The sequence below is a fragment of the Plectropomus leopardus genome, chromosome 7 (genome assembly GCF_026936395.1).
Source record: "Plectropomus leopardus strain MGB_pleo_1.0 chromosome 7, ASM2693639v1, whole genome shotgun sequence".
Classification (NCBI taxonomy): Eukaryota; Metazoa; Chordata; class Actinopteri; order Perciformes; family Serranidae; genus Plectropomus; species Plectropomus leopardus.
This window is the reverse complement of record NC_142182.1, coordinates 22,989,046-23,015,452: the sequence shown is the minus strand read 5'-3', so window position 1 is coordinate 23,015,452 and position 26,407 is coordinate 22,989,046. Positions and strand designations below refer to the sequence as shown.

At 40.9% G+C, this 26,407-nt stretch overlaps 1 protein-coding gene across 7 annotated transcripts in view; it reads left to right on the top strand.

Annotated features, from left to right (window-relative positions):
- LOC121949780 (pleckstrin homology domain-containing family A member 7-like) overlaps positions 1-26,407 on the top strand; it is a 178,519-nt gene that overhangs the window by 143,182 nt on the left and 8,930 nt on the right. For 4 of the 7 annotated variants that reach the window (XM_088080226.1, XM_088080227.1, XM_088080228.1 and 1 more), the window contains 16 exons: positions 3,012-3,560; positions 5,409-5,955; positions 7,801-7,884; positions 8,455-8,697; positions 12,285-12,338; positions 14,189-14,263; positions 14,779-14,844; positions 16,898-16,978; positions 17,765-17,914; positions 18,421-18,522; positions 18,846-18,957; positions 19,294-19,424; positions 20,079-20,273; positions 20,397-20,493; positions 21,193-21,284; positions 23,667-23,930. In XM_088080226.1, the coding sequence (XP_087936352.1) occupies positions 3,012-3,560; positions 5,409-5,955; positions 7,801-7,884; positions 8,455-8,697; positions 12,285-12,338; positions 14,189-14,263; positions 14,779-14,844; positions 16,898-16,978; positions 17,765-17,914; positions 18,421-18,522; positions 18,846-18,957; positions 19,294-19,424; positions 20,079-20,273; positions 20,397-20,493; positions 21,193-21,284; positions 23,667-23,930 (2,842 nt within the window). The remainder of the gene's footprint in view (positions 1-3,011; positions 3,561-5,408; positions 5,956-7,800; positions 7,885-8,454; positions 8,698-12,284; positions 12,339-14,188; positions 14,264-14,778; positions 14,845-16,897; positions 16,979-17,764; positions 17,915-18,420; positions 18,523-18,845; positions 18,958-19,293; positions 19,425-20,078; positions 20,274-20,396; positions 20,494-21,192; positions 21,285-23,666; positions 23,931-26,407) is intronic. The other 3 variants (XM_088080229.1, XM_042495539.2, XM_088080232.1) reach the window with 3 other exon arrangements.

Sequence of the window (26,407 nt, the reverse complement as noted above, 5' to 3'; positions counted from 1 at the left end):
TTTACAAATACTTGCAAGCACAATCCATTCAACATCATCATCATCATGAATGACTGTGTGACATGACAGTATTTGCAAATATAGCTAAAGTTATTATATCCTATAAATTCTTACTTCCTAGAAAGTGCTGCCATTTGTTTGTCTCTGTTGTCGCTATAGATGATTCCTGGAAAAACATCCCACTCCGCTGTTAACAGCTTTTACAAATATGTGTCAGTCCCGCAGTTATAGCATATACGCATAGTGTAGTTTTTTTTATACGTGTTTGCTTGCTTTCAGAGAGTACATTCTGATGTTGTGAAGATCTGTTTTTGAACAAGCAGCCGCTCTCTCCATGTATTATTCATATGTTGACGGGGGGGAGGTGGCACAGATCAAATACGTACCATCATTCACTGGCAGCCTCAGACACCCGCAGCCCATACTCAGCCATTTTCTTTTTTCTTTTTTTTTTTTGGAGGGGAAATCCCACAAGACTACACTTGTTGTTAATGATCGACAGGAGGGAAACCTAACTCGAGATACTTGGAAAGTTTGTCACTCTGTCTCTGTTTTGTCATTTTCCCATTGAGCAAACTATAACAAAAGGATTACTTTCTGCTGGCATGCAGTACTTCTTTTTCAGTTTCAGTGTTGTTACTTTTACAATATTCAGATACATTTGCATACAGTGATGGCATGCATTGCTAGCAACACACTACTCTTAAAGGTTTTGTTTGGATCTTTTGAAGTGGGGTCATCTTAGGTATTTATCCATAGTCAATATACAGTATCATGCATTGATGTCTGTTGGCATGCTCATAGTTTGAAGAAGGCCACAGAAGCTAAACAATGTACTGCTGTGGACTGGGCAGAAGAAAAACATATTTTAAAACCTTAAAAGAGTCCCACCTAAAAAATCAATATCAGTTTATGGGTACACTATACTGGGAGTATTTTCACTGCTTTATCTTTTGGTCTGACAGGCCTTTCCGACGGAAAAGCTGTAATAGGCTTCAGTTCCCTCTCTATGCTTTTGTCAAAGCCACTACACTTCATTGAGAAAAACAATAATTTAAGCTTACTGGAATCAGGAGCTCCTGTTCTGCCACTGCCTTGATACTTGAGTTAGTTTGAGTTATTGATTTTGTGACTTTGTTGAATCCAAACTAACCCTTCTATGCACCAAAGTCATGCAATAACACAAACAAACTATCAGATTGAGGCGGAAGTGGACCAACAGTAGGCTCATCATCATATGTCATGATATTATGGGAAAACAGCTTATTTAGAAATCCTGAAGGTTTGATTTTCAGCTCCGTCCAAAATACAGATGGTCATCTTTCTATCAACATCATACTGAAAAGGCTGTGATGAGGATGTTTGCATGTAGTGCACATCAGGCAGCTGAGCTGACTGCGAGTGGTGGGGATAATGTTACAGGTCAGACTGTAAACGGCCAGCCCATGTCATGCCTGCAACAGTTGAGAGAGAGCAAAGACAATGCAAGAAAAAAAAGCTATTATTATTTCAACCAAACCAGAGTTGGTTATTGTTGGAACTCTTGACTAAATTATGGAGGAATCATTTATGCTCAACTTTAGCTACGTATACGGGCACAGAGGGAGTCTTCTGTTGGTACTCCACAATCTTTTTGTCCATATTTGTCACATTTTCTGAAAGCTTATGGATACGGACTAAACAAGCAGCACCACCGGAGATTATGGGGGCAGTTTAGCATAGTCCAAGAGAGAAGAGAGAGAAATTCCAGGAAAGTGTTGAGGTATTGAACAAGAGACACCACTGAAGCCTAACCAGCAGCTCCTGTTTTCATTGATGCTAAATTACTGTTTTTCTCAGTGGAGTTTGGCTTCCGAAAGAGTGATATAACAGCTTTGGTTTGCTGTCTCCCACCATCAGACAGAGACTTCCAACAGTGGAAATATTATTAATATAGCGCACACTTAAGTTATAGTGATTTTTGAAAAAATGTTATGCCAGACATTTAAGGCTGCTAAAATATGTTTTTCCCGCTGCTGGCCTCCACAGCAGTGCATTACTTACCCCAGTATCAGTACTTATATCGATACTGCCTGCTGCCATAAACAAGGGACATGCCGACCGATATCTACTGTAGATGACACACTGACTATGGATAAGTAGCTCATACAACCCTACTGAACCATCCCTTTAAACTAAAAGACAGTGCCTTCTATGCCCCATATTACACAATCTGATAGGGACAAATGAGTCATCATAGCGCTACTTTGTATTAAATATCTTTACATACCAGTTGCAGACACCTAAGGCTGTTTAATTCATTTTCTAAAAGTGAACTTTGGTGCGTGGTTCATTGAATTTAAGAGACTTGACTGCTTCTCTTGCTTCTTGTCACAGGGGATTTCATTAACAAGTTTAAAATCTAGCTGTGGTTACAAGGTTTTGCTTGTCATCTGCCCTGCTTTAAAATAGTCTGTGTTGTATATTTAGCTCTGTTTTTTAAAGTTTGCATGACTCTAAAAGTCTGGCTCTATGTGACAGTCATGTAGTTCAAATTCAGTTCAGCACAACAGAACGAAGACTGGGAGCCCTTAAATGGTGGAGCATGATGCTCATGGGATATCAAGGCACTGATCAAATGAAACAGAACTGGTGCTTATCGAGTAAAAGCCGGTGAAATCCTTTGTGGTTTGAGGAAAAAATCGTCTGTCAGCTGTTGTTAATAATTATCCAGTTCTCTTGTGTAGCGTAGGTTTTATCCAAAAATTCAAGAGTCGGGTGCAAGACAGGAGAGTAATCATAAGCCTACCCTTGTGACTTTACTTTCTGCTCTCCTCCCTGCTGCTTTTGTTCATTTTTCCCTTCCCTGAGCTCACAGGTGTCTCGTTTATCTTTACCCCCTCCCCGCTCTCCTCTCCTGTCACTCTCGGGAATGAAACTCTCACAGTGTTGGAGAGGAAGTTACAAACAGTGTGAGAGTGTAAAAGGCAAACATTCACCCAGGCTTTTTATGTAATCTCTCCTCTCCGCAGACCATCAGACAAGTTAGAGACGTTCAACTTGTTGCAGCAGCAGGCTGTCCCACAGACGAACCACGTAAACCACCACAAGACCCCAGACTCTGACACCCTAAAGCCCATCATCCACGAGGTCCTCCTGGAGCCCATACACCGTGACGCAGACGAACACTGCAGCTTCCACAAAGACTCTCCTGCCACCACCACTTTGGAGCACCCCTTAGGAAGCACAGGCCTGGAAATGGACACACACACGTCCCTCCCCTCCAACCCTGCACCCTCTGCTCTCCCGCAGTTAGACCATGTGTCGGCCTCAGCGCCCGTGTCCAGGGTTCCATCGAGGGCGCCATCACGAGCCGCCTCGACACTGCCCTCCAGTGTTTGCACAAGGAATGGCCTCGTCTCTACACCCAGCCCCATCCTGGAGCCCAACGGGATCGCAGCAGGGACGTACCAGAGGGCCCCAGCGCCACCCCCTGCTGACACATACAAGCAGGTGCACAGGAGGAGTGCTCTGGAGCAGGTGGAGCAGTGGGTCAAAGTGCAGAAGGCTGAGCACAAAGGGTAGGTCACTGTCATATGTCTTATTTTGTGAAAACACAACTTTTATATTAAATCACTGTATAGAAACGCATGTGATTATACTTATGTACATTTTATTGCAGTATTTTATGTTTACTGTCTATGTAGCAGAGGACGGGGGACGGGGAAATTTTAAGAGTAACTAAAACCGCACTTTGACTTGAGTGCGTTCTCCCAGGAATGTGGAAAAAGTCTCAAAAATGCCTCCAAACACACAAAAAGTAGGTGGTTGATGAGAGTGCGTCAATGGGCGGCGACAGTCGGCTCAGTTGATGATTTGGATTCAAAAATGATGTTGTTGATGACAGTAACAAGAAGAGAACAGCGGTATTCAAGGTTGGCAGCTCAAAAAATATGTGACATGAACACTCAACTTTATCCAAAACAACAAAACCCTCCCAAAAAAACCCCAAAAGCTAAGTGAATCTGTCTTTTTAGCTAACTTGGTAGCTTGCTGGCTGGTCAGATGTTAGCAAGAATGCTAATGTTTGATCTTTAATACTTGACTTGTGACTTGACCTGACATATTTGAATGAAACTTGCTTGAGATTTGAAGGTTAACAGTGAGACTTGCTCATGACCTCATGTCTGAATTCCACCTCTGCTGTGCAGCAAACAGGTAGATTTACACCACATGTACTTCATAAGTATAGGGTAGAGTTTCCTCTTGTGACATTTGCCAGCTGATTCAGAATGAACATAAATACCAGCCCGTCATGAACACATAAGGTCTTCAAAGCATAATATTTTATTTCTGGCCTCAGACTCAAATTAAAAAATATCAAACTTGTCATTGTTAAAGGGAAACGTTGCCAGTTTTTAACCACGTCTGAGTCACTATGATGTGGGGAGTGTGTACAACTTCACAGTGAATGGCTTCTCCCGGCCGGCGACTCGGGAACTCTCAGCCCGTGCCGTGAGCAAAAGTCAGTTTGGTGATGCAAAATGCCTCATTTCACACCACTGATGACACATTTTTTGTCATCTTATTATCGAACTAAGTAAAAGAAGAAGAAGTGGTGCGAGGAAACACATCAACCGTTAGCTTTTAAGAAATGTTTTAACATGAAAAAATATACATTATAATACAATTTCTTTTTTTACAGTAGAAATTGTGGGGGTTTTTTATCAGACTTGGGGCCCAGAACAGCTGCTGCGGTTCAGGTTCCGGTTGTGCTTGGACAGAAACTGTGCAGGTTCATGTGGGGTTAGGCCTGATTTTGTGTGCCCAATTAGAGCTCTACCCCACATCACGGCGACACAGATGTGCTTGAAAAACTGCAAAGTATCCCTTTGAGAAATACTACAATAGATCAGACTATGTTCTTGTGAACTTAAAGACATTTTATAGGTCAAGCAATTTCATTTGTCATGTTCAGCATCTTATTCAATCATTAAATGAAATTCAAGGTATGATTAGGTAAATCAAGTGTTGTAGTCAAGAGCATCTTAAACAAAAAACAAGTCAAGATTTCTCTTCATTCGTGTCTTTTGTTGCTGTATACATGTGTGCATGTATAAGTGTACCATGAGAAAAGATTTTGTGTGTGGGAATTGTCTTTTGTTTCCTATGAGCTAACAGATACAAACAAACACTAAAGGAGCTGAAATCACCTTAACCATCTGTACTTTAACCTAAATATAAAATCACAAGTCTTTGTCTGAGACTGAGACCAGACCAGAGTAAAACTGAAAAGACCAAACAGACACATAAAAAAGTGTCTTTAGGAAAAGACCACTTTCAGATTCGACAACACTGGATAAATGTGTAGATATCCTGATTATTGGTAATGAAAAAACATGGGTTTGTGTCCCTTTCCTACTCAACAGCCCCCCATCCAGAGAGAACACCCTGCCTCGTCGCACACCACCCACCCAGCACAAGTTCACCACCATAGATACATATCAGACTCTGCCAAAGACTCCTCGCCAGAGCCCCATACCAGCCCGACTTGGTGAGTACAAGTATGCCCAGGACCGCCTCAGCCACTTCCGCCTCACCCCTGACCCAGGCCCCAACACCGTCTGGCAGTTGTACGAGTGGCAACAGCGCCATCAGTTCCGTCACGGCAGCCCCACAGCGCCTCTCTACACTCCGGCCCCGGACTACCCGTTCGGCCCCCGCCCCCCATCCACTGTGCCTCCTTCCTCCTCATTACCCAGGTCGGAAGGGATGACTCGCTGTGTGTCGGTACCACCTTCATCTGCAGACATCCCTCCACCCGGGCCTCCACCTGGCTCCAGCAGGACCCTGTCACCCACACGGAGGCCGCACACACCAGCTGAACGTGTGACAGTCAGACCTGCAGGTGATAGGTCAGTGGTGGACATCCCCTTCACTGTGTCCCCCCGCAGGACCAAGTCTCAGCTGCTCAAGGTAAATAATGTCTGACAAAATAACAACAATCCTGCATGTTTGCAAGTGATTAACTAATAAAATTAAACTATTTTTATTTTAATAGGTAGTGATATTATGCAATGTCATTAAATAATCATTAAATGCATAATGGGGAATGGGATGAAGCTTTGATGTAAGCAGACAGGGTGATGTTTTTGGTATTATACTTACATCATAATTATTTAGCTCACACTAGGCAACTTAAAATTACAGAAAACCCAAAGTCCTAGCAACAACAACAATCATATTTTGTTTCTAGCTCAGAGTAAAGAATCTGCAGTCTGCTAGCTACCTGTTAGGCTTGGGCGGTATGTAATATTTCATACCTTCACACCTTCCTGAAATTTCACCAGGGTAAATGACAGTATAACTGTGCTGTGCTAACAACCAAGAGTATCCCTACTTTTACATAATTCATGTGGGTTCATGTGTTTTTGTAAAATTATTCTTAAATTAAATTCAACTAAGATAAACAAAAAAATCTTAAATGTAACTTGCCTTAAGCTGTAAGCATCCTGATGGATAGATACTGTAATGGTAGCAGGTACAGAGTGTTAATAAGACATAATGAATAATGAGTTATGAATGTCAGCAGATTATTCCCTGTTGCATGGATTGTATGAAATTTGTCCCGTCTTGCCTGTTGCTTGTGCTCTTCCAGAGTTTGGACCATTAACGCTTTTTTCCCTCGACTGTCAAGTGCAAAACATCAAATCGAATGGTTTCTCATCCAGAACAGTGTCAGTCATTCTGACAGTGTTGGGCGAATGTTGGAACTGTGCTCCACTGAACAGAATAATTGTGTCAGTGCTGCGGGGCACAATGGCAGACATATCCTAAAGGCATTCAGTCTCTTAAATTACCTCAACTGTATCAGCAGTCAGTCGAAAGTCAGTCACACTGTTAACTTTAAACTATATTGAAGATGTACACATACCATTTAATATGCAGTACTCTATATTGAACAATAATAATAAGGAATACAGTGTCTTGTTAAGCTCATCAAGGTGAAATGATATTATCCTCTAAAAAAAGAATTGTAGCCTTTAGTGATATGAAACCTGTTATATTATGATAGCAGATTTTTGTGTGGTACTGTAGAAATGTTGCATTCTGTGTTTTCTCTATCACATAATTAGATTTTATTATGCTTTCATGACAGGGGTAGCCGTGTTTTTGGCTTGTCAGTCCATCCTTCCGTCTGTCCCATTCTCGTGAACACAATATCTCAAGAACGACTTGAGGCAATTTCTCAAAATTTGGAAAAAACATCCACTTGGACTGATCAGTGAACTTATTAGATTTTGGTAGTCAAAGGTCAGGGTCACTGTGACCTTGCATCTGTCTCATTCTTGTGAACATGCTCTCTGAAGAACACCTTACACGAATTTCTCCAAATTAGGCACAAACGTCCACTTGGACCTAACAATGAAGCTTTTTAATTTTTGTGGTCCAAAGGTCTCATTCTCGTTAACTCAATATGTCAAGAACACAAGAACAGGCATTTTCTTCAAATTTCACACAAACATCTACTTGGAGTCATAAAAAAACTGGTTAGATTTTGGTGGTTGAAGGTCAATGATCAAGGTGACCCCACAAATTATGTTTTGGCCATAATGCAAGAATTAAACTGCTAATTATGACCACATTTCACACAAATGTGTAATAAGGTATATTAAGTCAAATCTAATTGTGACATCATAATGTTCTGCAAAAGTACTTTTTTTGGCCATTTCTAAATATATTGTACTGAACTGCCCCCCCCTCCAAACGCCAGTGTATGTATATTTAACAATATAAAATGTGTTGTCTGTGTGTTGTCAGGCTGCTACTATCGAGAGACGGTCAATGCCTCCATCTGGCTACATCACTCACACAGTCAGCGCACCCAGCCTTCATGGCAAAACGGTACGTTTTACAAATTAAAACACACTTCACTGTATTACAAATATTATTACTAAACATTACATTAGGCATGGATTCAGTACTTCACTGTGGAACTTAGAGTAGAAACCTTAACACTTGAAAGCTAAAGAGGCCTGCATTTGAAGTGATGTGTAATTCCCTCTCACTGTCTGCTTCTAGAGTCCAGTATTATGTTTCATACAATGTGCTCACTCTGCCAGACACTCAAGAAATCAGTCACCATTCATTCTTCGCTAATGAAATGTAAATAGATATTGACCCAATCTTGATTAGCCTTTTGTCGGTATGGGCCAGTTGGCTGCAGCTGAACATTTGGGAGACATTGCCTGTCATCAACAGAGTGCTGCTGTGAGTTCTGCCTTTTGTTTCAACACCATTAATCCTCCTAAATTTAGCTGCTGTTCTGCTCGTTCAATTTGGCCATCAGCCTGTTGAATAACAAAGTGGCCACCACTGCTGTGAATGCAATCGATGTTTTAGGTTTTATAGTTTCCCTGAAGTTTGGTGTGGTCAGTTTTGATGCCAGATTTAATATCCTGTGGTGCATGACAGCCCGAGGAGCTCACCCTGCTCCTCATTCAGCTGCGCCGGCATCAGGCCAAGATGGCCTCCGCACGTCAGCACGCATTTACCCAGCTCCAGCGGCTCAACGGTCCCAAAGAGGCCTACCAACACAACCACTTCCTCACAACTACCACCACTAGCACCAGCCCCCTCCTCAGCTCCGGCCCCTCTCCTGTGTCCCACCTTGGACATGTGGGTGTCTCAGCTACCCTGGGCCCTTGCAACATCCAGGTGGGGGCCCCATGTGGCATGTCTTCCTGCCTGCCCCTCATTTTACCATGGGCTGATAGAGGTTGCCACTGAACATGTTGCAGGGCATCATTACACTTAAAATCAGACCTAATAAAGTTATTTTCTGTTTACGTTATACAAATAACTCATAAAATGTGTACTGTAAATTTCATTATTTCTCCAAGAAGAAATATAATTATTTTTCTCCATTATTCATGGCTCTTTGGAAAATACTGTATGTCAGTTTGTCTGTCCGTCAATCTGTCTGTCCAACACTTAAGTAAAGACTGAAATATCTGATCAGATGATGAATTTTAATAATTTTTAGGACATCCTCACTATTTCATTTGTCCAATACTTGCAAAAAGTAATTTCAGGATTTACATCAAAATTTGCTGTAGGTAATCTTAGTACTCAAAGGGGAGTGCCAGTGCCACGGCAAGATGTCATTACAGAAGGTGTTTAAACCGTTAAATCACTTTTTGTATATGTTTGTATCATCATGTCTTGGTTATCTCAGATTAGGAACATATAAAAATTCATAAACACAACCAACCATATTTGCTGCATAATGTCACAAAAAAGATAATATCGCCTTTAATTAAAACCTTATCTGCTATGCCTGTAAAAGCTTAAAACTGCTGTATGTAGAATCAGAAGTTAAAAGCAACACATAAGCATAGACTGCATTAATTTTGTGATTAAAGCTATGATTGTCTCAAATTTCTGCGAACACGTCATTACAAAGATGCTCTGATCACAAGAAATCTTTACAAATTCTAAGATATTTTTTATTAAAGGGTAACTGGTATTTTTCCGTCTTGGACCCTATTTACCCGTTTTTTTGTGTGTATGTCTAATTAACTAATAGAAACAGGTTTTGGTGAAACAGGCTGCAATGCACTAGAACCATGTGAACACTGTCAATTTACGTTCAATAAAGTGTTTGTTTTAGGGCAGACTCAGATTGTTATTGTAAGGATCTGACAACATCATGGAAAGGATCCCTAGAGACCTTTTAAAAAAAAGTAAGATCCTTTTGTTCGACCACAAACAGCCGCAAAATTGCCATCATCAAAGCCTCCTTTTAAATGAACTGTCATTTTATCATTGTAAAACCCACTTCATTCAAAGTTGACAAAAAAAAATAAAACTCACACTCAAAAACTGTCTTGGTTTGGGCTTTAATTGACCAAACAATCAGCATTTCTGGTTTTGTTTAAATAAACCCTAAATTAACATTAATCAATAACGAAATTAATTAGATGTGAAAATATACTGCTCTAAACATGCTAAATGTTGCAATATCAATGTTAGGCTGTTTCTGGTAAAACAAAGAAGTTCTTACTCTTTAACAAAAAGGTCTATCCTTTCCATCATGTTGTCAGACACTTGACAATCTGAGCCTGTTAGTGGCAAAAACAAGCATTTTTAGTGGACATGCACTGAGGGTGTCCCCGCTGCAACTGTGTCACTCAATGCTGAACAAATTTCAAAAATTGTTGTTCCCATTAGTCCCTTAGACACAATGGGAATTTAAGGTCCAGGTTTAAACATTCCCAAGTTATACTTTAAGTCAGCAAAACAAAGGCTTCTTAACATGACAGTCATATTCACTGATACAGACATCTCTTCCATCCACATGCAGAAACCATTTTTAGGCCAGACCTACAATTCCCAGTAGATCCTGCACTTGGTTGTTCCCAACTATAAATAAATGTCTTAATGAAAAATAAGGCTAAAAAATAGCCTGACCAGACCACAAAATCTAAAACAACAGCAGCATCACTGGTCAAGTGTCAGTATATCAGTGGCAACCTCTGCCCAACAGCTCCAGTGCTCCAGTGGTGTGACATCGGGCATGGTTAATCTGTGAATGCTGGCCATGCTGCAGTCCTAGAACCATCCGCCTCTTTTTTTCCATGTGCTATTCTTGGCTGGTCCGTTTCCATATCGTGCTTCCAGTGATACTTTTCATAAGCATGTTGTGCTGCTAAATTCTCGACATCTGCAAAGCCATCCCATGCTTTGGCTTACCGGCTGGCTATTGATGTGTCTGTGTGTTTGGTCTTCAGATTTCTGAATCTTTCATTACCGGCGGTTTGTTTTATTGTTAAGTGATGTGTCGCTGAATTGAAACTGAATGGAAGATTAATTCAGCGATGTGTTTCCAGATCTGCTGCTGCTGTAATGCATGTTGGCACAGACACAATAAGGCAGGTCACACTTCATACCTGACACACAAATATCACTGCATCCTAGATGAATTGTCAGTGAAGGTGCTTTAGATTCAGATGACTTGAGTGGTGAGTTATTTGAACGAACAGTGTGTGAGATTTAGGGGGATTTAGTGGCATGTAGTGGTGAGGATTGCATATTGCAGCCAGCTGAAATGTCTCCTGGTTAGAATTTCTTCAGTGTTCTTTGTTGAGGTGGTTGTCATTGGTAGTTGAATTATCTGCAGAGGTGTCATCTAGGCTTGGGCGGTATCTATTTTTTCACACCTTCCTGAAATTTCACAGGTTATATGGTATATGATGGTATATAATGCCCCACTGTTGGAGATGGGCAATTTCACTATGGTCTCCAAGCTCTCTTAGCATTCACAGTCTAATTTATAAACAATACACTAACAAAATGTCAAAAAAGTATAATTATTACAGAATATTTCCCTGATGAAACAGATAAATGCAACAGTACACTTTCTAAATTCAAGTTTCTCTTGAAACTAGCTAGCTTGATTGCCTTATTGACTTATTGTAAAACACACTTCATTGAAACGTGACAGAAACAAAAACAAAAACAAAAACAACTCACCAAAACCATCTTGGTTAGTCTTTTTAGTCGTTTTGTTAGTGAGTCCACTGTTCCAGCAATCAGAACCTCAGGTTTGGTTGAAATAAACCCTCTAATACACAGTTAGATGCTGTTTTCCCCTGCAATGTCTGCTGTTATCGGCCAGCTGTTTACAGTCCTGTAAAGTTATCCCCACCACTCATAGTCAGCTCAGCTAGATGTTGCACCGGACTGACAAAAACATCCTCATTATAGCTTCTTTAGTATTAGGTTAACAGAAAGATCTGTAGTTTTGACGGTATTGAAAATCAAACTTCTAAATGCCCTGGTATACCATTATATACCACCCAAGCCTAGTCTTTTCCTTTCTAAAATGGACCAGGTCATTAAAACCTGTAATACCACTAAGTAAAGCAGCTTCACATTACAAATTAGTGTTTCTCTGACGCTGCTCATTGTGAAGGGGAAGATAACGACAGTGGCCAACATAAAAATGCCCTATCTTGAGCCAGTGTTTGGTTTGTCCATTCTGGCCTACTGTATAAACATGGCGACGTAACACGGTGATCTCTGTAGCCAAGGGTCCGCTCCCTATGTAAATATAATCGGCTCACTCTAAAGTAATGAAACACAGCGATTCTTATTTTCAGGTGATTATACACTAAAGAAAACACACTTATTATATAGTATTCCATTTCTGCCAATATATCCCCTTAAATCCTACATGCTGCACCTTTAATTTCTGGTGACACAAATTAATAACCCAGACTCATATGTTTGTCACCTTCTAGGCTGATGACACCTATATGCAGCTGAAGAAGGACTTGGAGTATCTGGACCTAAAGGTGAGATATACAGATCAGAGTTCAGTTTCAGAGTTTCAGAGATTTATTCTCTTATGTAGTTCTATTCCTGCTGTGCCTTTTCTGGTTTGAAATGTCTCTAGCTCAAACTAACACATTTGGTGTTTCTTACTTACAACCACTCCTAATACTCTCTGGCCCATGTTAAACAGACAGAGACAAAAGTGTGTCAATAAATGAGTAGAGATGTTCAGGCATGAGGTTGTGAGACAAAACATCCCCAGTAGACTTCTAACTCTTCTGACGAAAGCAGCCGCCTTTTTGTGACTGCGGCTCTGTGTCTTTGTGATTCTGACTCCCAGATCAGAGCTCTAGAGCCCCTGATCCTCGCAGTTCACAGTTTACTACTGCACTGCACTGCTGGGCCTCTCAGGCCTCTAATGAACGTAAGCTGTATGTGTGTGTGTGTGTGTGTGTGTGTGTGTCTGTAGCTAGTAATGTACAAATAGATATAATGTTGTATGTAGTGCGTCCGTGACTTTGCGCATTTACGCTTGTGCATGTTTCCCCAATATTTAGAGCAGGGATGCATGTGTTTAGCCTGTATGTGAGTATGAGTGTTTAGAGAGTGTTCTAGAAAGACCAGCCCGTTGCTTACAGCACCGCATTCACGGCTTGAATGGCATCAAATGTCTCCATGTGATCTTCTCCCTTCCCATGTGGTGATGTTGACGATGCTGTGGAGAAGTGGGCATGGGATGGCTCGGCAGTGCATGTGTTGTGGCTGTGGCCCGGTGGTTGAAAAGCCAGCTGCTTCTACCATCGTCTCTGAAACGCTGCACCTCCTTGACAAGAGCACAGGGCTCTACTGTGTCATGTCTCAATTTTTTTTCCCAAAAAGGAGCACATGTAGTCCTAAAATTAATCATTTCAAAGCACAAGAAAGAGCTGTTATCAGTGGAAATTGTTGATTTGGTAAATTTACACGTGCTCTGCTTTAAAGGGATAGTAAAGATCTTTTAAAGTGGGGTTGTATGAAGTTCTTAAACATAGTCAGTGTATTGCATACAGTACATGTCAGTTGGCACCCCTCCAGTCTGGAGAAGCAGGCAGGAGTCTGACAAAGATGCTACACAATGTACTGCTGTAGAGGGGTCAGCAAGGAAAGGTCTTTTAGCCACCTAACTATAGCTATAGCAGTTTAAGTGTAAGTTACATTAAGAATATTTTCACAACTTAACCTTTCTGTCAGAAAGCCCTTTCTGACTGGGAAGCTGTTAACAGGTTTGGTTCCCCCTCTCTCTTCTCTCATCAAAACCAACAGAATCCATTGAGAAAAACAGCAATTAAGAAAAAACTGTATTAGTTTGAGTGCATGCTATGTCTAGAAAATTTTCACTGCTGACCTTAGCGCCAGACAGCGATTTCTGATAAAGAAAAAATGAAGCAGTTTTGTCGCTCTCCTCCGAGGAAGACTATTCGGATGATTTAACATCACTGAACACAGGAGCTACTGGTCTACCGCTGTCTCAATTAGTTATTTTGCATGCGTTATTGTGTTAGTGTTTGGCATTTTAAAGTGTTAGTTTGGATTCTCCAAAGTCACACTTTAACTCAAACAAACTAACTGTTTGAGGCAGCGGTAGACAAGAAGTTCATGTGTTAAGAAAGCCAAAGTTACACTTTTATCAGTGCAGTGTGGTGGTGTTGACGAGAGCATAGATGAGGAACTGAAGCTGATAACGGCTTCCCCGTTGGATAGGGCTATCTGACAGCAAGGTTAAGGTATGAAAATACTCCCAGTGGAGTGTATTCTTAGACTACTATAGATTTTGTTAAGTGGATTTTTTTTAGGTGTCTAAAATATGTTTTGCTGCTGCCCCCCTCTACAGCAGTACATGACGAAGCTTCCATCTGGGCATTCCTGTGACTTTTCCAAACTGGGGGTGTGTGGACAGACAACTACTGTAAGCAATGCACTAACTTTAGATAAGCACAACATAAAACCCCACTTCAAAAAATCTGAATTATCTCTTCAATGTTTTTCATGAAGTTATTCTAGCACTGTGGAACCCTTTCAGTAATGCTGTAAAACTCAAAGTGGGCACCTGAACATAGTCCAGGGTTTGTTCCTAAAACAAATACTTCCTGTTCACAAATAAATTCTGCAACTCTTTTTGTATGAAGGGGACATCATGTATAGAGGTTCAATAGCTAAGTCAAATTGTGCAGGGCTTCAAAGTGTCCATAGCCATTGTGTTCTTCATGGCAAGAGCTGATTTTGTGTGCCAAAATTCAGTCATGTTGTCATATACATGAGGAGAAGAGAATGTGTTGCAGATAGTCTGTCCCAGCGTCATACTACTGTAGTTTGTAGCTGGTCTCTGTGTCCTGTATCTCCTGTATTTCAGCAACATTGTACCACGGTTCAATCATTTACTGCACAACTAACATCTGGAAATGCTTATTTTGCAATTTCTAGGTAGCTGGAAGTCAGACGCTGAAGGATTCAGGGAAACCTGTCAAGGTTGCAGAAAGTGATGTGGATGTAAGTACAAGCTTAATAGCTTCTTAAAAGTTGGCTACATTAAATACAGACCACTTCCATTTTTAATGCTGTCAGGGTGGTTATGTTTGTCTGTGGGGAAGTAAGACAGAATGTCCAAAAAATTCAGTTAAATCTGGTGGAAAGTGAGGGTGTTTGCTATGAAAATGTTTGACATTTAATTTTTAATGTTGTTATTTTCTCATATAGTGAACTTACTTGAATGAAAAATCTAGTGAATGTATCCAAAATAGAGCTGCAACTATTAGTCAGTTGAATAAGTCAATAAACAAAAAATAAATAACCATTTTGATAATCCATTAAAAAAATTCAGTTACTTTTTAAGCAAAAAATGCCAAACATTTGCTGGTTTAACCTCTTAAACTTGAGAATTTGCTGCTTTTCTTTTTTTTCAAAGAATCAGAAATACATTATTAATCTCCAGGGGGGAATGGTGGGAATTTATGATAATGAATGAGGAGTCTTTGGGTTATGGACTGCTGTAATTTAAAGACGTCACTTTGGGCTCTGGGGAACTGTAATGAGCATTTGTCTTTTTTTAAAAAAAAAAAAACAACACTTATTGATTAAATGTGAAAAAGATGAGCAGAATAAAAGCAGAATAAAAACAATTGTTGGTTGCAGCCCTAATCCAAAGATTTCTTTATGACTGTATTTAGTTTGATGCATACACATATTCACATGCAGTTTAAAAGTATACTTTACCAGCAAAATGACCAGTTGTATATCATTTACTTACCACACGTCACTGTGAATTTGTAAAGAAAACTGTTGTTCTTACATGCCTCCTCAATGAACGAAGAATCCAAAAAAGGCGAACCTAATTCAAAATGCATATGTTTGGGAAGTATTGAGCATGTGACTGAATAATTGAGACTTTAGAGTTTATACATTGATGTTTAGATATAGTTTTGCTGTTTTTAATGCTAGTCCCCATTTGCCTCAGTGCATGTAGACTGTTGGCCTTTTTTTTTTTGTTTTATTCTTCAGTAACCGTGAAAGCATTCGAGAAGTAACAAAGTTTTCTTCACATGTTCAACATAACAGTAACAGTAATTGATGAACAATTAGTAATTTTGCATATCTTATAAGTTTTCTATACATTTGCTTTCATTTCATAAACATGACATTCTAGTTTGTTTATTGAGCAGCACTGACTGCTGGAGTTTGTTTTGTGGGAAAAGTGAAGGTGATTAAGAAAAAACAAAATATTAATGTGATGTTTGTAAGTGTGGGAGGACATGATAAACTACTGTCAGCTTCAAGGGACAAAAAGCATGCAGAGAGAGTTAAAAGGTAAATGCCGCAACCCCTTAAGTTTGATAATCCAAACAATTCCCTGCAGTTTTTTCAAGCGGTCTTATTTCTCCTATGAAAATATTTCTCAGTAAAGGCTTCATACACGGCTGTTTAAACAATTTATGAGAGCGTTGTATGCGATGAATATTTGATTAGATCCAATAACAACATCACCGTGGAGACAACAACAAGATTAATAATTCATTTGAAGAATATAAAAACTAGTATGGAATGCAAAAATGCACATGGATAAGCACTTTGTTCACTTCAAGCTGTTCAGTCACAACCTTATTACATGAACGGTGTGTTTGTTTTACCGCAGGATGATAAAGTGATCCAACCTTTGCCTTGAAGTTTGCTGAGTTTAATGGGGGATTAATTAACAAGGCTCAGAACCTCGCTTACTCTGTAATTAAAAGTGTCAGGTGGGTCACACCCACTTTGTGTAATGGGCTCACTCATGGTAATTACACTGGAATGAATCCAGAGAAGCTACAGGACTGTACATATTAAGTATGAAAAAACATGCACGTAAATTCATGTGCAGAAACAGCACACACCATTCTTATACACATACTAATTTATCTACAGCTGCAGAAGCAAGAGGAAGCTGCAATTAAGTAAATGGGACACATAATTACCAGAGGTCAACACACAGACACACACTTGGGTGAGCACTAAAGAAGGGGTTCATCTGAGCGTCCCCGCTCACTCAGCTCTGTGTCTCCCTCTGCAGGTGAAGTTGAGTCGGTTGTGTGAGCAGGACAAGATCCTCAAGGATTTGGAGGCGAGGATCAGCTCCCTGAAGGAGGACAAGGTACACACTCTGCCAGCCACAGCATCTTATTGTACCAGCCAACCTCAGGCCATCTGATGAGTTACGTGATGGTGTCACATTCAAGGACAGAACTGCTATCAAGTGAGCTACAGTGGAGTTTGATAATAGAGGGTGATTCAGCTGTCAAATACAGGATAGCAGTACACATCTATGTTAGTCAGACTGGCTGTTGTCCCAGCAGAAGTCGCCCACTGAGCAGGAGTATATTTAAAGGTCCTACATTACACTAATTTTAAGGTTCATGCATGTTTAAATGCTTTATTATTTTTAAAAACACAGTATTTTCCTCATACTGTCAGCCTGAAAATACCTGCATTTACCCTTTTGGCTTTTCCGCACTGTAATTGCAGCCGGGAAATGACTGTTACAGCACTGTAGCGGCGCATTATACCTTTATATAGTATAGTTGTGATATCACAACTTTACTGAAGTCCTAACCGCTCATTTAAAGGTGCTGTTTCTAAATACAATAATAAATTTTCTGTGAATTGAGCGTTATGACACTTTGACGTTGTTTTTATAGCACCTATACTTGCTTTATGATAAGAGGAAGTAATATAATAAGACAAAGTCAAATGACGTCTTATTGGGGCTCGTGACTGACTGTAGAAACTGAAGCCCCCGTGAAGCATTTTTGAGTAAGTGTCATCTGCTGAATAGTCTCAGTGCACATTTTGAGAGCAGATCAGAGGTAATTAGGTATTATAACTTTGGCTGACTATGGCTTTGGCTGACCTCATGCTGCATGACTCCTCACCCCCTCAGGACAAGCTGGAGAGTGTGCTGGATGTGTCTCACCAGCAGATGGAGCAGTACCAGGAGCAGCCGGCCCACGCCCACAAGATCGCCTACCAGCAGAGGCTTCTGCAGGAAGATCTTGTCACCATCAGGGCCCAAATATCACGCCTCTCCACGGTATGTGTGCCAGTGTGTTTTAGCGTGTGTATATGTCTATTCATTTTGCATAGTAAATTGTGTAGTCTGAAGGACTATGGTTGAAATGTATCACAATATTTATACGGATATTCTTATAAAATCAACACATTTATCCAATTTACATGTACCACAATTGCAAGTGTGGGAAACATTTCTTATTACGTGATGATTAGGTGGTAAGTGTGTGTTTGTCTCTGGGCATGCATGTGTGTTTGAATGTATACAGCTAAGTAGTGCAGGTGGGGTAGGTATGTGACTGTTCGAGAGAGTGTGTGTATCTGCACTCGTGCCTGCAGTTCCCTTTGTTTGTACATATAGAGATCTCTATGAAGACGCATCATTTCTATACATGTATCAAATTCAAATTGCGTGCCCTAACACTCTACTGTATGTGTAATCGAAGACTTTTTGTGTGTGTGTGTGTGTGTGTGTGTGTGTGTGTGTGTGTGTGTGTGTGTGTGTGTGTGTTTGTTTGTGTCATGCAGGAGATGGCACACGCCTGGGAGGAATACAGCCGACTGGAGAGATCAGTGGAGCAGTTGAGGACTGCGCTGCAGGCGCACATGAACCACAGCGCTACCCCTCAGGTGAGATCTGGTACTTCAGCTCAGAGCAGGTTTACCTCCAAACTGAAATCTCTAGTTTTTCAGTCAGAATGGGTTGAATATACTGTTGCTGTGTCTTTTGAAAAGTCGGTATTCAGTTTGTCCTAAAGTCTTCCAGATGCTTTAAATTCTTCCATATATCTTCCACATCTTTTTTTTTTTAAATAATGCGTAACATTTCTTACATCATAAATTTCAAGTTTCAAATTCACCAAATATGTGGCATTAAAAAGCAGTTGAACAAATCAGGAGTGAATAAAAAAAACTTATGAATGGAGTCAAACTGTGTTTGTGTCAAACTTTAGCAAGAGAAGGCCGAGATGAAGCGCGAGTTGTGGAGGATTGAGGACGTGATGGGGGGACTGAGTGCCAGCAAAGCTAACTACAAGATCACCATTGACTCTGTCCAGAACCCAGGTTGGTAACCATAGCAACCTGACTTTTATTACTGAAGAAGGCCACTGTTTTTAGAAAAAAAGACAAATTATTTGTTTACAGTTTAAAATAAAAAAGGTGGAAAGAGTTTTTTACGGTAAAATACATGTCACATATTAACAATTACCAGAGCAGTGAAACATTCACTAAATATACAACTAAAAATCAAACTTGAGTGAAAATGGCTGCATTCATTGAAATCTGCGCCTTTTTTTCTCAGGGCCGAAATAGCCCTTATTTCTGACTATAAATCCATTTCAAATCTGCTTATATTTAAAAGCTAAACCTTGATTTCTCTGTATTCACGCGCCCCACCAGAGAAGAAATTAGTGCCTTCGATGTCGGACCCGGCAGTGCCTTCTCTGAGCACAGGGGTCCAGCCTCCTCCTCGGAGCTCCATCCCCAGCATCCGCTCCCATACTTTGCCTCACAGCACCGTGCCAACGTGGGTGAGTGTCATCCTTCTGCTTAGAAGACAACACAGTGTATTCATATTAAATTTAACCCTTTGAGACCTGGGACAACAGCATTTGTCTTGTGCTGCTTTCAGATGACTTTCACAAGTGCTTAATCCTTTGAATCCTGAACAAAGTGGTGATTTTTCTTATAGAACATGAGGAAAAAGGCAATGAGCAAATTGCATGAAATTGGTAGATTTAGAAAATTATTTTTAAGCGCTGTTTTAAATGTCTAGGGGAAAAGGAAAAAAAGATTGGGAAAAACTATGTTCATAATAGCCATAATTATAAATTTAAAATTATGTTAAGAAATTATTATAATTTTTAAGCACTTTTCCAGGTCATTTCCCTTTTTTAACTTAATTTTTCAAACTAATTTTCAGGTGATTTTTTTGTGCTTTTTACTAGTTTCTTGATAATTTTTGGGTAATTTCTTCTTTCACTGCTCATTCCCTTCTTCCCATTTTTTGAAAGAAATCAAGCCAATTAGCCCATATTTCAAAGAGTTAAATAACTGTCACTGGATTTAATCTGATTGCGTTTAAGAGTACAGAAACCCTCATCAAGAAAGGGTCATCAGCACTACAGAAATACTTATGGTACATCAAAAATACTAAATCCATCTTCTGCCTTGTTGCTGTCAAGGCTGAGGACACCGCCCCACCCAGGCCACCACTGCCTCGCCTCTACGACTACGAGGAGACGCCCCCTGTGGTGCCGCCGCTACCCAAAGAGGCCTCGGTCATCCGCCACACGTCGGTGCGTGGGCTGAAACGCCAATCAGATGAGAGGAAGAGGGACAGGGAGAGTGGGCAGTATGTTGTCAATGGAGACTGTAAGGTGTGTCTTTGTTGGAATGTTGTAAACACAGTTTTGGTGGCTACGTTTTCAAAAATTGCTTTTTTAGCCAAAATGTGGGAAAGTCTACATCCTGTCTCTCTGTCGAACCGCTTGTGGTTTCAGACTGACTTGCGATCATACCTGAGTGAACCAGAGCTGCCAGGACTGAGCCACCACAGCGCCGGGTCTGACGTTGAATATCAGTATTTCCAGAGTAAAGGTATCTAAACAGTCACATGTAAAAAACATACATTAACAGACAACACACAACATTTTTGCACTATTTTTATGGTTAGTGATTACCAACTATCATTCTCTCCTTTTTAGAGGTGCAGTAGATCAACATTTGATTATTGATAATTTTATGCTGATTTTAATATTTCATACTGGAAACAAAATATTTGTAGAGGACGGAAGTATGAGAACTACGCAGCAAACTTTGATTAAATTGATTAAACTTATGAATATGAATAGACAAGTGTGCTTGTGCTCAGGGAGACACATATCTACCTAAGAAATCCAATCTTGTCAGAATAAAAGACTCATCAGTTTAAATGTGAAAAATGTTAATTTATCTTGCTAATAAATTGTCCCCCAGTACGACTTTATTGTCACCCACAAGAGGAGCCTAATGTTTCAATACTCCACCATCTAGAATGTTATTAAAATTCTTCTAAATCCCAAGACATCTTTCTGTGAAAATAATGAATGATTTTGTAAATATTTTATAGTTAAGCAATTACGTTGAATTAATTTCACCAGTGTTGAAACATTTAGTTTTTTTTTTTGCCTGCAGTTCATATTTCTACCTTTATGGAAATGTTTATTTTGGCATTCTGTCACTTTTCATTGTAGCACCTTACCACTTTCTTCACAAGTTTAAGCAAACTGTGCTGATTGTTGTCTTGCTATCAACCAGGTCTGTCAGGCCCCTCATCTCGACTGAACCAGTCCAACTATATCGCGTCCTACGTCACCCTAAGGAGAGGCCCTGGGAGCTCCGCAGCCAGGGTGAGTCAAGATAACAAGGGTGGAGGATCTGTAGATACCTGTGATTAGCTGAAGAAATTTAGGTTACCTCAGATTGCTTTTGCTGCAAATTTGGTAATAAAGAAATATTTCAAAGATATAAAGAAGGTCCTCACATGAAACTAGACCGTCTCTGTGGAAAAACTCAAATACTTTTGAAATTGGTGCTACCTGACCAGAGAAATACAACAACTACCAGAATGCTACGCACCTGTTCAGACCAACAAACACTTCCACAGGTGGGTGACGTAATGTGGCATGGTCGATATAAAACAATGGCGGCTAGATATCTCGTATTACAGTTAAACAGTGAGCTAAAACTTGTTTTTGAAAACATTTGAGGTGAGAAATATGCAATGCAGTAACAGAATCTTGGTTTATATTTGATCAGCGCTGCGTAGTTTTGCCGTTTGATCTCAGTTTTTTCTGCCTCCGTTTTCACTGTGTGGGAAGCAGAGTGGCGCCAACTTCCTGTTCAAAACTCTTGCCATTTCAGCAATTGGGGCATTCAAACAGTCAGTCAGTCATTTTCCATAACCGCTCGTCCTTGCAAGGGTCGCGGGGGGGCTGGAGCCAATCTCAGCTGTCATTGGGCGGAAGGCGGGGTACACCCTGGACAGGTCGCCAGACTATCGCAGGGCCGACACATAAGGACAGACAACCACACACGCTCACAGTCACACCTAAGGGCAATTTAGAGTCACCAATCAACCTGAGCTGCATGTCTTTGGAATGTGGGAGGAAGCCGGAGACCCCGGAGAGAACCCACGCAGACATGGGGAGAACACGCAAACTCCATGCAGAAGGGCCCCCGCCCACGGATTGAACCCCGTTCCAACCCAGGTTCAAACCAGGGACCCTCTTGCTGATGTGCCCGGCATTCAAACATGACTCTGAAAACATTTTAGTAGAGAAATAGGCAGTGCAGTAACATAGTCTTAATTTATATTTGATCAGCATTGCCTAGTTTGTTCGGGTTTCGGTCCAAGTTTGGGAGACGGAGAAAGGGGCGGGTGTCTCGCTTCAACAGACACTCTTTGTGTCCGCACAGGTGGTGGTGGCTGGCTGGTGGCGGGTGGTGGGCAATACAGAAATGCAGAAGTGCAGCCTGTAGTTCAAGCAACAGCCCTAAGAGCCAGCAAAACACCACCAAATGACATCATTGGGGGGGGGGCATATTTAGGCACTGCTTAGATGGAGGAAAGTTTCCCACAGTTCATCTACACGTATACCCTTGTTGTTTCGACACAAAGCTGGTTGAAATTTGGAGAAGTTTACCTTTAATCATATGTTTAATGGCAAGGTTTGGGGAGACTTCACTGCTGCAGAGCCCTAAGGGTAACAACAAAAAGACTATGGCATGTAGTTATAAATATGTGCAGCAGCCATGTGTTCATAGATAACACAGAAGATTTGCTTAAATATATGCAATACAAAAAATAGACATGAGTAGCATCTAATATGCAGATTGTAGGCTTTTTGTGTGACAGGTCTTGTGACAGTCTTTGTATTCAGATAAATATGCCAAGTTTGTAGTGTTAGTTTATGGCAGTTCAATAATTTAATTCACTTTCATTATTGCTGGTTCCTGTTTTTCTCATCATTTTGACCGCGCTTGTCTCCACTCAAAAGTGCCTTAAAGTACGGCCTTACAGGGGCTTAAGTTCTGGGCTGCAGGCCTCATGAGACCTTAGCTTAAAAAAAAAGAAGTGAAAATATATAGATTATAAATCACATAATAAATCTACACAGCCGCAATGGACAGGATTGGTTCAGTGGCGTCGCAGAGGTTTCCCGTGCATAGCCATGGTGGTCAGCGAACTGCAGTGAAGAAGAAAACAGACCCCTGTAATAACTCAAATCACAAATCAGGTAGTGGCTGCATCGCTGGCTGAGGAGCAGGGAAGAGCAGGCAGCCTCCCCCCTGCTGCTGTGGATAAGGAGGACAGAGGACTCTGCTGAGAAAGAGGGAAGAGAAGGAGTGGTGCCAACTCCTGGAGAAGCAGAAGTAGAAGATAGGGTTTTTGTGGGTTTTTAATGGAACAGACTGACCTTCTCATATTGCTGCTGTGCTTGCTTTGTCTTGACTTATTGTTACGGTATTGTTTTATTTTGATGACTTTCATATCCTGTTCATGCCTGTCCTTCTACTTCACAATTTGCCTGTTCATATTTCATCTTTTATTCTCCTTCCTTACTTTCTGCCTGCTTTTCATCTTCTCATAATATACTGTACATCTATTACGTCCCATTCTTATTCTGTTCCCCCCAAACTAACCCCATTAACCATCCGTCCCTTCTTATATCCATCCTGCCCTGGTTCCAATTCTCCCTGCACCTTTCCCTCCTCCCCTGTCTCACCAGGAGAGACCCAAGAGTGCCTTGGAGCGTCTGTCATCTCCTACAGAAGCTCCGCAGCTCCCAAGCAGCCAGTCTCGAGGGCGAATGACCGCGGAGGAGCAGCTGGAGCGGATGAAGCGCCACCAGAAGGCGCTCGTTCGGGAACGCAAGAGAAACCTCAGCCAGGGCGAGCGTTCCAGCACAGGCCTCTCCACCTCCACTGTCACCACCCAGCGCTCATCCTCCTCCTCCAGGCTGCCCTCCAGCACCTCCGATGCTCCGGCCTCCGTACGTTACCCCCCACCCTCGCGCAGCAGCAGCAGACACAGGGAGCACCACCTTCACCACTGCTGCTATGCCACCCTCCAGCCCCCAGCCACATAATAACCCAGCAGGAATGCTAACACACTAGCGCTCTTTGCTTTGTGTAACCGGTGGTTGTTGACGTTAGCACTAACAAGCTAAAGGGCGGGACTGAGTGCGGCTGGCTAGCTAGCTTGGTTAATGCTTTAAGAACAATGAGAGTCAAAGTGAGCACAGGGAACACAGGGGAACACTCGGCTAGTGTTGGACTCGGGCGCAATGTGATTTAGCCAAGTAGGACACGTTCCTTGATCGACATCGCTTATTGCGATCCTGGACCAACATCGAGATCAACCAATCACAGCCTTCTGACGTCATCAGTGTGCTGCTCCTCTGCTTCTTTCAAGATTTCTCTGTGCTTCATCACAGCAAAGTTTTACAAAATTAGGTGAATACAACTGAACAAAATCCACAGTAACACTGAACAAACTCTTTAATGAGCTGTGTAGGGTTTTAGCGATTTAACTTGCCTACTGGGCAGATTATGCTATTAAGTAATCTTGCCAATATGCTGAAATATTGTTCACTAACGTTAAAGAGTAAGGATTATATTATTTTTCAGAAGAAAAGCCCTACAATTTACACCTTTTCATACTTTTCAATACTTTTTTGCTTGTGTTGATTCAGGAACATTACTGCCATGTTGAGCCTGGAGAATTTATGTTGATAGAAATTAGGGATGTCAGCGTCAGCATGCAATTAAGGTCCGTACATTACACGTTTTTTCTCTTTTTTGAGTTTTATTACGTTAATTGTTGACTGACATTCCCGTTTTTAAGGGATTGTACCACACTGAGATTTTAAGCTAGAGCAGGTGCTGGTATCATATAAAACCATTTCTCGTTTGCCTCTCAGGAGGGATTCAAAATTATGCTCCAAAGACAGGCTAAATTTTGGCAATGGAAAAATGGCAAGGCCATTTCACAGGGGTCTGTTGACCTCTGACCTCTGACCTCAAGATATCTGAATCAAAATGGGTTCTATGGGTGCCCATGAGTCTCTCCTTTACAGACATGCTAGTCCCATGCAATTTTTTTGTCGTCATTCAATTCCTAATCAAGAAAGTCTGGTAAGAATTGTTTTACTTTGTCAATATGGACTTCAAAATTGTTTTGTAATGCAAATAATGGAATTGAAAATGTGATTAATTGCAATTAACTTGAAATTCTGCAGTTAATCACAATTTAAAAATTAATCATTTAACAACCCTGATAAAAATGATAACATCTTTATTACCTTGTTAGCGAGCTAAACTGCCAATAATTTAGCCGATTGGCAAACTGACCTTGTAAGTTAACTTGCTAACCCCGCAGTAGCTCATAAGGATTTTTTTTAGTGTTATTTCTTCAATTATTATGAACTTCAATTTGTAATCTTAGCTTACCTCTGAAGAAGCGCAAAGGACTTTTGAAAGAAGCACAGGAGCCGCACACTGATGATGTCAGAGGGCCGTGATTGGTTGATTGCGATGTTGGTCCAGAATCGCTGTGTGGGATGTTGATCCAGGAACACGTTCTGCTTGGCTAAATCACGTCATGCTTGGACTCGGACAGTCGCTCCTTGTTTATTTTATTTTTTTTAAAGATTCTAGGATCGAAATGAACCTTGTTACCACTGCCCCCTGGTGGGACCTCACTGACACAATTCTGAATGTAAACCCATTGAGAAAAGGAGGGAAAGGAAGGCATCACTCTGCCTTCCTTTCTCTGTTTTTATCACCAGAAAGTAGAGAGAGGAGCCCATTTATGTACATCTACATACCCTGTACTTGTACGCTTTTATTTATTTACTGAGGGATATTTTCAGTATACAGTTGTACAGTTATATTTTGTAGAGATTTGGTATATAGAGAATATAGCGGAGTGGGGGAAATATTGAAAAAAGGAAAAAGTATTCAGGTTGTTGAAATGAAGAAAGAGGCAATGCTAGTGGCACAAATCATGATCACACCTCCCTGCTTTCTTTTCTTCGAATGAAATCCAAGTGCCTTGTTTTGCTGACGATGTTTTTGCCTTTGTCCCAAATTTACCTCCTTAATCAACGTTTCTAATTAATCGTGATTTGTTGAAAGCATGCGTCTCCACTTCAGAGTTAGAGAAATAATGCAAGAGCTATCTTTAAGGTTTTCTGTGCAATAGTAGAAGTCAGTCAGGAAGATGTGGGGACATGGCTGGTTTTAACCCCTAAAGGAATACTTTGACATTTGTCGTTTATGTAATTTACCCCCGCTGCCCCTTGGTTTCATTAAGGAATGCTAACAGTGCTAACATGCCTCGGTGAAAAACAGTGATAGAGTAAAATTCAAAATGTCAAAGTCTTCCATCAAGATACCGTGACACATGATAACTACCAGGCTGGTATTATGATTACAGACTAACACACTTGTAACCAGACTGCTGTGA